The 12,971-nt window shown below is 46.1% G+C and overlaps 1 protein-coding gene across 1 annotated transcript in view; it reads right to left on the bottom strand.

Moving 5' to 3' along the window:
* Positions 1–964: 964 nt before the first annotated feature.
* Positions 965–12,971, bottom strand: part of Trpm (transient receptor potential cation channel, subfamily M) — a 50,545-nt gene continuing 38,538 nt past the window's right edge. Inside the window, exons 17-21 of the mRNA XM_075678717.1 lie at positions 11,742–11,990; positions 10,239–10,413; positions 8,677–8,809; positions 7,145–7,468; positions 965–6,824 (exon numbers count right to left, since the gene is read on the bottom strand). Coding sequence (XP_075534832.1) covers positions 5,756–6,824; positions 7,145–7,468; positions 8,677–8,809; positions 10,239–10,413; positions 11,742–11,990 — 1,950 coding nt within the window. The 3' untranslated portion in view covers positions 965–5,755. The remainder of the gene's footprint in view (positions 6,825–7,144; positions 7,469–8,676; positions 8,810–10,238; positions 10,414–11,741; positions 11,991–12,971) is intronic.

Here is a 12,971-nt window from a genome sequence, read left to right on the forward strand (position 1 = left end):
TTTCAATGATGAACTAGGATGCGCGTGCAGACCCTGTTTTCGGAAGACGTCATACGTAAACTTAGATCACAATGCGCGGCAGTGACAAGAGACAACTTAGTGAACTAACCTTTAAATTATAGTTGTGCATTCAAAGACAAATATTAGAACGCTGGAGTTGTCTTCGTTAAACAGAATTTCCGTTCGTTAACTGAACTAGCCGGCTCCCCTTGGGTATTACCATAAGCATGGATTCAGCTCCTACTTGCGAGTTGACAACTCGTCCAATATTGTAACCATCCCCGCAGCAAGCTTAAAACGTCTTGAGACGCTGTCCAGGCCTAGGCCGCGTGAAAAGTGCCACTCGGCTAACGGTTGACGAGTACAGCAAATATTAAGCGTTTGAAACGTAAGAAGACAGGAAACTACATCAGTTCTCCGACCTTTATGCTGGTCGATTTTCTGGCTACTTACATAAACTCTAGCTTGCGCGCGTCTGTCTCAGAGGCACCCTACGGCTGCCTCTCAACGATGTTTCGGATCATCCATTTTCTTTGAGTTTTGTATTTAAAAAAATGTCCATTGAAGTGGCCTTCCCGCCCCTCTTAAATACTGTTATGTTCGTGAAGTTTAATAACGGATACAAAAAAATTAGGTTTCAGTTATTAAAACGTTGAACGGAGCTCGTCACCGACATGCGCACGGCCGCTATGAGGCACGCTGCAATCTAACTTACATGCATTGTGAACGATATCTAAAGAGAATCTAAGTCGTCTCTGAGCTAATTTGTGCATTTAATAACCAGAAAAATACTGAGAGAACTTGTCTCTCTCACAGAGACAACTATCAAAGAATACAACAGGACGTTGTTCCCACTGTACCTGGAACCATGAGCCGCTAGATGTCCAGATCATGGCGTCATGGCACCATCCTTATACAAGCATGCAGATGCTCAGAGGAGCCAACAATATTAAAAGGCCCCTAACCAGGCCCAACTGCAAATTTCTGTTATACACTGAAAGTTGTAGGACTCCGTCTGAGAAGCGCTTTGCTAAAAAAATTTATGGTATTGGTTCATATTTAGAAGAGATCGAAGGAATTGACTGGCCTGTTATTATGCGGCTAAAAAGCGAGCGTTACTCCTAACGGAGACACAATTTTTGCCTCGACTAGCGTCCGCAAGCAGTGTTCCTTCCCTGCTTTCACCCATACTGGAGCCGTAGGATGAGCCTTCGGCGTTGGATGGTTAAACTAAGTCACGTGCCTTGCTGAATGACGTAGCTAGCAGTGAGTTTTACATCATGACATTTCTGCATGTTACCTTGCCTCTCTGGCTGGGAGCACGGCTTCCTCGAGAGGAAAAGCGCAAGGCGTTCGGTTTTAAATTTCAGCCGTATTATAGCGAAGTACTATGCAGAAACGAAAGTCAGCATGTTGTGTATACGCTGCGCTTGTTTGTCTAAAATGGCCAAACTCGTTGAGGGGTGCATTACCAGAGCCTCACGCCTCACGCCTTTTCAGTGTCTGCCTCACGCCGATTAGTGAATGAGAATCTAGTAACCCACTGTGTCCCGGTTGATTTCATCCCGGTTATAGAGCATTACATGCTTCAACAATACTTGCAGTGAGGAGTTAATGCGTTGTCCATGTATGAAATGGTATCAAGTGAACTGCGCATTACGGAAGCCCGCGTGAGAACGTGTCATAGTGTAACTACACACTTTAGGTTTCTGCAAAACGTAGCTTAATGTTGCTTTAAAACCACCTTTATTGTGACGTTCTATCTGAATGAAGTTCTTTTACCACTTGTTTTGTTCTTTTAAGGGGGGGGGGGGAAGCTAGCTCGTGAAAAATTCCTTTATACCGTTAATATATTTGTTCCATTCGACCTGAACAGCGTAAATTGAAGGCTAAACGTCTAAGCACCGTCTTGTGACTACAATAACAAGAGAAAAAAACAATTAACTCACAAATGTCCTTACTACTTCAACAAACTTTTACCCCTAGGATCTTCTACAGTCAACATCCGGAACATCCTATCGGAACATATTATTCCACTACGTGCAGAGTGTGCAATACTACGAGGCAATCGCATGGTAAGTTACTGCGCGCCCGCTTCACATTGTCAACGACTTCTTCGGCATTCGCAAATTGTCCGGTCAGACACACACATACACGTCTATAGCACCGATGGAAGCACGCACCAGCTCTTAATCGCGACGCGCAACCTTTGTCCGAGAGAAGCTAGGCTACGTTGTCACGGGTGTATACAGTGCACTTTTGAGACTCTGCGGCAGGCACTACTGTCAAGGGTGATCGTATTATCCGAGGAAACACTGAACCACCTTCAATCGCGAGACGATGCCGACTTTCCCTATAGTTTGCCCTCCTGGGGCCCTATTTCCCTAAAAGAACCTAGACTTAATGTCTGATCAACCTACAAATTAATCAATACTTTCCTCTGGAGCTTAAGGGCGAGCCTTTAAAATGTTGTCTGACCCTGAAATATTAAAACAAACAACCTACTTCACTTGTGTTAACTTTAGGGGAAAACTTACAGTAAAAAGTTGTAGAGCCTTGTATATAAGAAAAAATCTAATGCAGCTGCTTCTAATTTCCTACTTGTTGGGTAATCATTTTTTCTGTGTCTTAAACAAAGCCCGCAATATGTGAAAAAAAAAAAATAAAGCACGTGACACGCCCGCTCGACCAGCGCGATTGCAGTGCTCTCAGACAGGCTAGAAAGAACAAACAGCGCATTTAGCCTGCTGTGCTGCCGCTTAAATGTTGACTGGGCAAGGACGCAGGCGTTGGCTACGCGATTTACGATAGTCATGTGCTTGCGGAAGTGGAATGCAACGGAAGACGGCAGACGGCGATGGCGAAGAGCGCGCGAGAATGAAGGCGGAGCAGGAGGGTGCAGCGGAATCATGAGGCGGAAAGCAGAGGAGGATGGTATGGCGAAAGCGTGAGAAGAAAATTGTAGTGCCGTGCCAGCAGGGCTTTGTGGTCACGAGATGGCGTCACGGAGAGTAGCGCGCGTCGTCTGTATGGAAACAAAGCGCTGCACTAGCGGAAGTCTGTCTGCGGCGGCTGCTGTGAATCGCGCTCACGCGTTGACCACGCGCCGTCTCTAGCGATCTCCCGATTAGCGAGGCAGTCACGCCACATTTCACTCTGTTTGCAACGTCCCGCACGAGACAGATTGGCCGTGCCAGCGATATGAAAACGCGTATATAGCAGCGCTCAACTTTCGCATTAGGAAGTATTGTAATCGTCAGTGTCCTCCCCCCCCCCCTTTGGTGGCTTTCCTTTAGGATGCAGAAAAAATGCCTACGCAAGAAGTAGAAGTGTAGAAGCTGCTGAATTAGATGTGTTCTAGGACGCCTTACTATTTACTGAGAAGCTCCCCTTTAACTCTTGCGAAGTCAGTTAAGTTCTAAGAATTATGTAGTTAGCCAGTATAGAAAATTATCGTGCATTGCTTTTGGACGTGTCGTTCTAGCGTGCTTTGATATTGGACGTGTCGTTCTAGAGTGTATTGACTCCTTCAAGCAGCTTGAGGAACATTCCTTCCTCCCATTCTAAAGCATCCTCGGAGCATGCGAACGCCGATGACTGTGCGTGAACCTGCGTCAACTCGGTGCAATGTGGTTTCTCAATTTTCGCCGAAGGCCGCATTTTCGCCGAAGGCCGCCAGACCGAAAGCCTGGCGCGAAAAAAAAAATGTAGTCTGTATATATTTAGCTCCCGTCTCAACTTAGGCCACTACTTTGATGCAGCGTAACAATGAACTGTTTCAGCGAAAAGACCAACAAACTGGAGCTTAGCCTTACCACATGCATACAAAATGATTTTGCGTGACATTGTGGCTAGCCTGTTATATGTCGAGATCTTCATGTAGTAACACTGATGTGAGCCAGTATGCATTTGCAGTAGGATTTCAATCTTCTCGTAAAACTCTTCACGAAAGTCGTGCATTACTGCGCGTTATGTTTTAGCTAAGCTGCACCATTACCTGTGTCCGTTCGTAATCACTGATGCAACAGACAACCGCGATATCCACTTTCATTGAGATGTATGATGAAAGGCGCGATTACAATTCGACGAACTGTTTTTGCGCGAAACTTACGGTTAGTTGACTTCTACTATTTAATGTGAGCTACCAGTCTGTCCGCAATGACGGATCATGAAGACATTTCGTAATTAAATAATCGTGCAATGCTATTCTACAGTTAAGAGGAAGCTAACTTCATAACTCTCACAAATGATGCTGGTATCAATAAGCAGCTTGCGGTATGCATTTGACTTATACTAATCTTGCGGCTACTCGGAACCAGCTACTGCTGAACTGTACCACATGCCTCTTTTCCTTTCTTCCTGTGTCGGGCTTTCGTGGTCTGTCGCACGAGGCAATAATCTTCTCGTTGACGCATATCAAGCTTAATGGTTGTGTTGTGATAAATACTTTTTGATTTGTTGCGGTGGCGTAACACCACATTTATCATTATCCTTCCTCATATTCTAGCTATTGTTCTACCTGCGCTCTCGATGAACCCTTCGACCGAATCTTGAATATTATCCGTTCAGCAGCACATGCAACACCAGTACCTGTACATCAAGATATCGTGTATGTGGTCATGGGCACTTCAGATTTGCTCCCCCTACCTCAAAACGCACGACTGACATTACTCACGCTACGACTAACACTATAGAGATCATGACAATACTCGGTTACGGAGTAGCTTTAATGACGATTTTGTAACGCAGCATGAACACTTTTTTTAATAAAAAGCGATAGCAGTAACTGGCTCTTGACAACAATCTGATGTAAAAACACAGTGGTAAACTGAAAAGTAGAAATATTGAAAAGGGTTACTATGTTACAAAAAAACCACATGACCGCTGCTACGACAGAAGTCAAATAGCAAATATTGGTCGGCACTGAGTCATATCGCCTGTAGAAACGGGCATGGATTATGGTTCATGAATAACCCTGGCTGCACCTTACACATGACCATAGCTGCCTTGCAGAGCGGAAGACAACGAGGTACACCAAAAGAGAATACAGCGTCCTATTCAGGAGGATAGACAACCAGAATACTACTACGCACTAACGCCATTCCTGTACATAACCTTCTTTGAGATGATTGCGTCCATACAAATGCCGACCACCTCGTTGATAAGCACTTGCGCCCAAATGCTGGCGAATAAAAAGTGTTTGCTCTCGCCAACGGGAGATAGTTTCTCGTCCATACGTACCTTATATCAAGAAAGGAGTCGCACTGTTGACTTCGTGCAAAGCGTACTCAGAGTGAAGCCATACGTAGCTATATCTATAGCTCCCTTGGCTTTAAGGGCGAACGTAATTATTGCGTCATCAATCAAAGAGGCCACCCTGCGAGACGGCAGTTGGGCCTTACTTGATCATGTATTTACAGTCAGCGGTGCTATATGGTAAGCTTCGCTTAGTTGCCTGGCTTCTATTTGCTTCAATCGCATAACATGAGATGCGCTTGAAACGACCGCCACAAGCCTTCACTGTGTCGTCACAGCAGACCAACCTTCAATGAACTATAGTCAAATGCTGGTTCTCCACGCATTCTACAGAATATCGCTGCTACATGAAGAAACCCAGGCTTAGGGCTGAACATTTTTTGAGCCTTAAACATGGTCGTTAAGGATGCCCTCTAGCAAAAGGAAGGTCGACACTGTGTGAAAACCTATACGCATGCGCGCACCGGCCAGACGAGAGAAGGCTGCGGTCGCACCACCGTCAGGGTGCCTCGCCGCCGCTGGGTAAGCTAGCCCTCCTTCGCTGGTTGTCGTCGTCGGACGCCGGTGTGACGCGAATCGTGAGGCGCCGCGAGCCGGTGCCCACGATCTCTTCGACGTCCGACGACTCCTCGGCGAAGTCGCTCAGTTCCTCGAGCGAAGCGGCTTCTTCTCCCTGCAGGCGCCTTTGGATGATGCCGCCCATCATTTGGTAGTCGGCCGCCTCGGCGTCCCTCAGGATCTCCGTTTCAGCCGCTATGGCCGCCACCATGGGAGTCGGTGCCGGGGAGGTGGGACTTTCTGGAGGCGGAAGCAGGCACGCCGTGCTCTCCAGTTCATCCGTAATGCTCGTGTATTCGCCGCGCAAAGCCGACAAGAAGGGAGCTCGAGAACTGCTGGTGGGCGCCGGTCGCGGTTCAGTCCATCGGCTGACGCACGACATGCCCCGCTCCAGACGGCTGGTCCTGCCAGAGGCTTGGTGATGTTGCAGTATGTCACTGCCACCGCCAACGTCAGGTTGGCAGACGCTCTGCCAGCGCTGCAGATTCTTCCGCTTCTGCGAAGCCATGTCGAGAACTTCGTTGGTGGCTACCGTGAGCTGTCGGCTGAGCCGCTGGTGCGCCGTCTTCCTTCGGATGGAGCCGCCGCGCCGCCTGCCGGAGCCCTGCCGTACGAGGAGGTCTGGCGGTGCCACCGACGTGCCGTCGGGCGCCGACAGCGCGATCATAACCGGCCTCTTGGGAGACACCGGCGCAGTCTCTTCTGGCCTCCTGCTAGCCTCGGTGCCCTTGTCTGATGATGCTGGCAGCTGTGGAGGCTGCGATGGCGGCGGTGACGGAGACCTAGGCCCGTGATCGGTCGGACTCGCACTGTTGTCGCTCTCGGCCGACGGACTGCGGCTGTCTTCGAGGTCCAGCTCCTGCACCTCGAGCAGGCGCTGTACCGAGGCGGAGATCTGCTCCGAGAGGTGCTCGACTTGTGTTAGTCGGATGTCCAAACCCTGGATGGTGGCGTTGGCCTTCATCTCCCACTGGTGGATGTCTTCCACCCTCTGCGACATGGCGTCCACTCTGCGTGGACAAGTTGGGGTTTCAAGTTCCGACACATGAAAAGGTGCATGTTTCATTTCCATCTGAAGTGAGCGCTCTAAGCAATATCATGTTCTTAAGCTCATCGATTGGTACAGTGCTGTAAGACCAGGTAATTTAGATAGCAGCCCAATTATGTCTATGAGCTCGCTCAGGAACCGGTAAAGCGCAAAGGCGCGTAGAATAAAGAAAATTGGCAATTTGTAGAATCTATCCAACAGCGTTTGCAATCTCACTCCATGCAGTTGCCCCATTCTGTCCCAAAGGCTGCCAATAGATGGCGCCGTTTGGGCTATACCTACCTCTCAGTGGTATTGAAGACACGGTTCTCGGTAGTCATCTGCTTCTGAGTCTCTTGCTCGCGAAAGTAGCCCTCGACACACTCCTGCTCGAAGTCGTGAATACGTTCGATGTCCGGCTCATCCAGGAACAGCTTCAGTCCGTGGTCGAAGGTGCGGCTCTTGCCTTTCCACCAGCGCACCCCGCACTTGATGGCTAGATGCACGTGCGACAGCACGATCAGTGGTGGTGGAAGCAGCGGCTTCTGCTCGTACTCCATTACCACCGTGAATCGCTGCGACTTCCAGACGTGCTGGGAGATGGCGTTCACCTCGATGAAGATGTTGCTGAAAGAAAGCCACGCAACCTGAGCATACGCAGAAGTCTCGCTCAATGCTTGCTTCGCTTCAATGTGTTCAGTTTTTCTAACCCTGCTGCCAACGTATACCTTATACGCATGGGCTTGTTCGCTTTGTGTGTGATTAGCTTAGGCCTATATAAATCAATAGTATCAATCAATCATTACAATCAATTACACAATTCTTAGGACGTCGATGGATGCATATGGTGCTTTTCAGCGAGTAACTAGATTCACGAACACGAGTATACTATTGATTTAGATTAGGCTTAACACCCTGGAATCTTGCATTCGACATAGAAATGGCTGTATTACTAGGAGGCTTCGTATACGCCACTGCTTCGGCTAGCAAAAAAACAGGTGAAAAGGCATACTACAATGTCCCTCACATGTGTTCTAACGTGGGGCTTGACAGCCTGTTGTGAATCTGCGCCATCTGTGCACTGCTTATAGTGATCTCAACAATAGACATATTTTGAGATCAGCCTGCTGGTTAATTAACGACGCTGTTGTCCTGCATCAAAATATAGCGTTTTTACCTGCCTTCAGATAAGAAGTTCGGCAAGACTTCTATTTAAATTTATTTTCCGTTGTAAGCTCTTAAGTAACTCATACTTTCCGCGCATAAAAATCAGACTACGAGGGAGATTATTGAGGCCTTCTATATCAGGAAAAAAGGGTCGCGTTGTGTAAGCATGCCATCGTTAAATTTGCATGATAGTGAACTTGAATTTTTTAAGCCGCTTCATAGCGTAGCATTAGATTAAATGGTTTTGCGTGTTTTTTGCCTGCGCACCGATAATGACGCCATAGATGGGAGAGCGCGTGGCTATGGGTTATGTACATAAGTGTCTGTATGCCTTTGAATAAAGTTAGTTGTGAGTTCATCGCTGTCCTGTGTGTTCCTGCCTTCTGTCATCGTCTTTTCGCGCTGCCCCTTCAAGATGTTCAACTCAAGTACGTTAATGAATGAGCTCGTGCTAGCCCTCTTGTAGTGGCTTCACTCACCCAGTCCCTCCCTTTCTCCCTCCCTCCGACTGCCCCCCCCCCCTGTGCTTTCGCACTCACTCACTCCCAAATCAACACACTCCGTCGTTACCGTTTTGTCCCACGTGATTAGTGTTTTGTGAGAAAGTAGGATTTTCACTGATAAATTCACAGCCATCACTGACGTATAAAACGTACAGTCGATCTTACTTGAACACAGCGATGAGAAGGTTGACTAGCAGTATGTTGGCGACCAAGAGGTAGACTGCCATAATTGCCGGGTTGATCCAGCTGCCCGTCTGGCAGGTATAATCGCCAGGCTGCCCCTCGTTCGTGCAGACGGCTGGTCACGCCACACGTGCAAAAGACCATGCACGTTCCACGCTACAGAACACGTCTACACCGCACCATAATTAAACAGCAACCAGTTATACCTTCTTATAGCAATGACGGTCAAAGAACGAATGAATAGCTTCTGCAGAGCTTAGGGAACTGCCATGGGTGTTAGCTTTACGCTACAATCTTCGATATAAAGCCAGGCCACACAGGAGTAGCTGGCGTTCTTTTTCCTTTCTTTCGTTTTTTTTTCTCCCTAGTCCTATGCGAAGCTTCGTACGCAGAACTTTTCGAATCAAGTTTCGCTTAACTAAGCCCCGGCTGCTATGCAAAACTAAATCGGTGCGTTGGCTGTACTTGGGCTTTATGCGCACCCTATATAGCAGATTCCATTGCTGTTGTTGAAAGTGATATCATCGCAGTAATGAATTCTCTGTGTTTATTTAATTTCTTTTAGGTTCGCAACTTGCCCCGGTAGAACACAGAAAGCTTTCCTATCTACTTAAACTGCTGTTTCAGGTCATATTTCCTGTATGCCACACTGCATGTTATGAACGCGCCAACACATCTCAGCGTTCTCAGTTTGAAAAGACGGCATCAGTCAATCTCTTTGCATTACTTCCTTCCTGGTTCTACGGTAAGATAAATATAAACTGGCGCCCCCGGCCCTAACGCTTTTAATCTTTTCATGCAGGGTGTCCCAACATCATTCATGTGCAAACTCCACGTAGCTCAACAGAATCAAGGTAATGTTCTTTGCCGTCGCTTGGAGATACTAAGATTATCTTTTTTGCATTTAGCTTGATTACACAGCTAGTCTGAATCAATTAATCGACTTCTCAAATATTATAATCAGATGAAAAGTGGCAATGAAAAAATTGTAGGGCAACATGAAAAGCTCCCGATACAGCTTTCTCGTGCTCAACACGTGTTACTTAACAGTGTTTTCCGCAAATGCAAGCAAAGTGCCTCAGGTGGCCAGTCGCACCGCTACATTGCGTGTATTCGCGGGCTTATTTCACGCCCGGAAAAACACTTTTATGTCGCGCGTATTGAACAGAAAGCTGTAGAGAGCTTTTCATGTTGCTTCACAATTTTCTCCTTAGCACGTTTCATCTAATTATAAGATTTGAGACGTTGAATAATTAAGACCAAATAATTATTACGCGGAATGAAAAAAATGATCTGAGAATCTCCAAGCGACAGCAAACACTACCTTGATTCTGTCCAGCCACGTGGCATTTGCATATCTTTAAATCTTCATGCATGATAGTTGGGATACCCTGTATAAAAACTACAGTACACGTGTTCATCACACATGCCCTGGTTACGACTGCGACCTTCTGGTTTCAAAGTAAAGTTATAGAGTCGTTTGTTTTATTTTTTTCCAGTTCAAGGTTCCATTTTCATTAATTAATTGTTGTTTTCAAACTTACGGTCGATGCTGTCGGCGAACACCTCGCCGTAGATCATCCAGTAAGGCATGAAGAATATGTTCTTGATGAGACCCCAAGACGCGGTTTCTTGCGGGTGCAGAATAGATTGTCTCGCCACTCCGTAGCTCATCAGTATCACGAGTAGTAGGACCACGAAGTACATCATGTTGATCACCTGCGGGAGCACACGACGAAACGCAGTTCTAATCTCTGCGGGCAGTCAACGGATCTGGCTTATACGCTAATGAGTGCAGCTGGTGAGCCCGAACTTGTACGCTAGGCTTCGGATTGTGGCAACAGCACTCAGACGAAGACAGCACCCTTATCAAAAAGTGCCTATGTACTAACACACTACGTATGTGCATGTTATGCCTTTTTATTTGATCAACATGAACCCTAAATCCTCCACCACGACACTTTTAACTAGTGAACAGCGTGGTGAGTAATAACTTCTTTCGTACGTGATATTGACACTTGTACTTGGTTATCTTTCTCCCGTGGTTGCTTTTCACCGTCTAACAAATGTCAAACTTTATCGCTAGGCTTACATGTGCTGGAAGGTTCTTGAACGTTATAGATGGTTCTATCTGTTGTCTGCTGTCATCGAACTTTGTGTAATATTGTATGCGCGGTGGGAATTGTGCAGTACTTGCTGGAAGGCACGCATGCACCAGCGGTTACGTTGAAAGCTTCGACGAGTCATGTAGCAAAGACGACGCGCTTGACCCGTTGATCACATTCCGATGATCATCGACTGTGCTTGTCGCTGTCGTGGTGCTTTCAGTGTAGCCTGTTTTGTCTGGGCACAGGTTCGCCCAATAAGGAGGTAGTTTTCCAATGCACACTTCTTGCTACAATCCAAGAAAAGTTAGCGCGCTTTGGGGCTTATCTTGCCCCTCAAAAGTAATCGTCATTTGCCTTGCCCACCATTCCTTTCTTCAACGCTGCGCGCCCAGTACTTCATGGTCACGAACGGCATGCGCGTTATCTGCGTGACACAGCATTCTCTACAGTAAAGTAGCGAGCGCAGGGTTTTCAAGAAAGGAAACGCAAGCAAGGCAGATGATGATTATTGGTTGGAGGACAGGATAAGCCTCAAAGGGTGCAAACTTTATTAAGACTGTATAAAACGTATATATAGTCAATATAACGTGACAATATTTAGAAACGAGGATCGACTACTTCGAAACACATATTTAAAGATCTCCCTTCTATTTCCTAGCAAACCTAAACATAAGTTGCACAAAAACACGTGTTACATATGACAGCCAGCTTTAAATGCAATGTATACCAGAATATGCGCTCACCATGAATATTAACAAGTAATCAGGGTAGCTAGAAATCCTGTCTTAAAAGTTTATCATTATACGCCCATATATAGCGAAACACGACAATTTACTGCATTAATTCTTTCCTTCAAAAAGGAACGTTGCTGACACCCTTTTCTTTCATCTCCTTCCCCGCTTTGTCTGGGGAAAAACAGAAAACATTGTACCAACGTACCATTTTGCCGATCATGGTGACGTAGGGACCGAGGTATTTATTCACGCTCAGAATGTCCAGAAGCCGAATGTACCAGTACATGACTGTGAGGCAGTATAGTAGCCGGCCCTCGGCATGTGTGGACGTGCTGAAGCGCATAGACATTCCCACCAGAAAGACGCTGATGACGACAACGTCGCAAGGATTCCACTTTTTCGCAGCCCAGACAAGTATCTTTTGAGTGAAGTTCTCGGGCTCCGACATCATTGCCTGCCGAAACAAATCAAACGGGTTGGGTTTTGTTTTTGTTTTTCTTTTTTTTTGCACATATAGTTCCCGCACCTCAGGTAACAGGGGAGTCATATATATATACGAAACCTTGCACGCGGCGTGCGCTAGCAATTAGCAAATACAGGTCCCATTGAAAGCAGGAGGCACAGAACACGCATTCACGCAAGGAAACACTTTTCTGTAATTTCACGTGTGCACTAATTGCGATGCCTTGTAATTACAAATGTAGTGCTCTCAGACATGTGCACTCACTCCAAAGAGTGAACAGGTGAAGCTGAACTGGTCTCGTGTTTTGTTTTGTTTATTTTTTTGTGCGAGTGTGTGTTCTGTGCTGGCTGCTTTCAATGGAACCTGTATTCCTAATTGCTAGCGCACGCCAAGCGCGATATATATATATATATATATATATATATATATATATATATATATATATATATATATATATATATATATATATATATATATATATATATATATATATAGAGAGAGAGAGAGAGAGAGAGAGAGAGAGAGAGAGAGAGAGAGAGAGAACAGTCTGTCAAATGTGCTCCGTCCTGCATGCATGCTTACACAAAAATCTGAAGGAAAAGTTTAAGTATGCGTATTAAGTATAATGCTCGACCTTAGAAATGATTTTATTTGTTTAAATGATCCTGTGCTCTCATTATCATTCAAATTATTAAAATTAGCCGGCACGTAGAAAGCGCAAGTCCTCTTGCCATAGTTGGTGTGCAAACGAGGTACGACATATTTTTCTATCTCACGTAAGCAGAGGGATTTCACGTTGGAGTTTTTGAATATACTAGAAAAACAATTTTTACACATGGCGTCAAACAGAACTTGCTGCTCGACAAAGAACATGTCCGACTTGTACATGCTTAACAAGACAAGCTCCCCGTAACCAAGTCTGCCATAAGAGAGGCTATAGGCTATATTCTTTTATGATGCGGCTAAGTATCT

The sequence above is a fragment of the Dermacentor variabilis genome, chromosome 2 (assembly GCF_050947875.1).
Source record: "Dermacentor variabilis isolate Ectoservices chromosome 2, ASM5094787v1, whole genome shotgun sequence".
Taxonomy (NCBI): Eukaryota; Metazoa; Arthropoda; class Arachnida; order Ixodida; family Ixodidae; genus Dermacentor; species Dermacentor variabilis.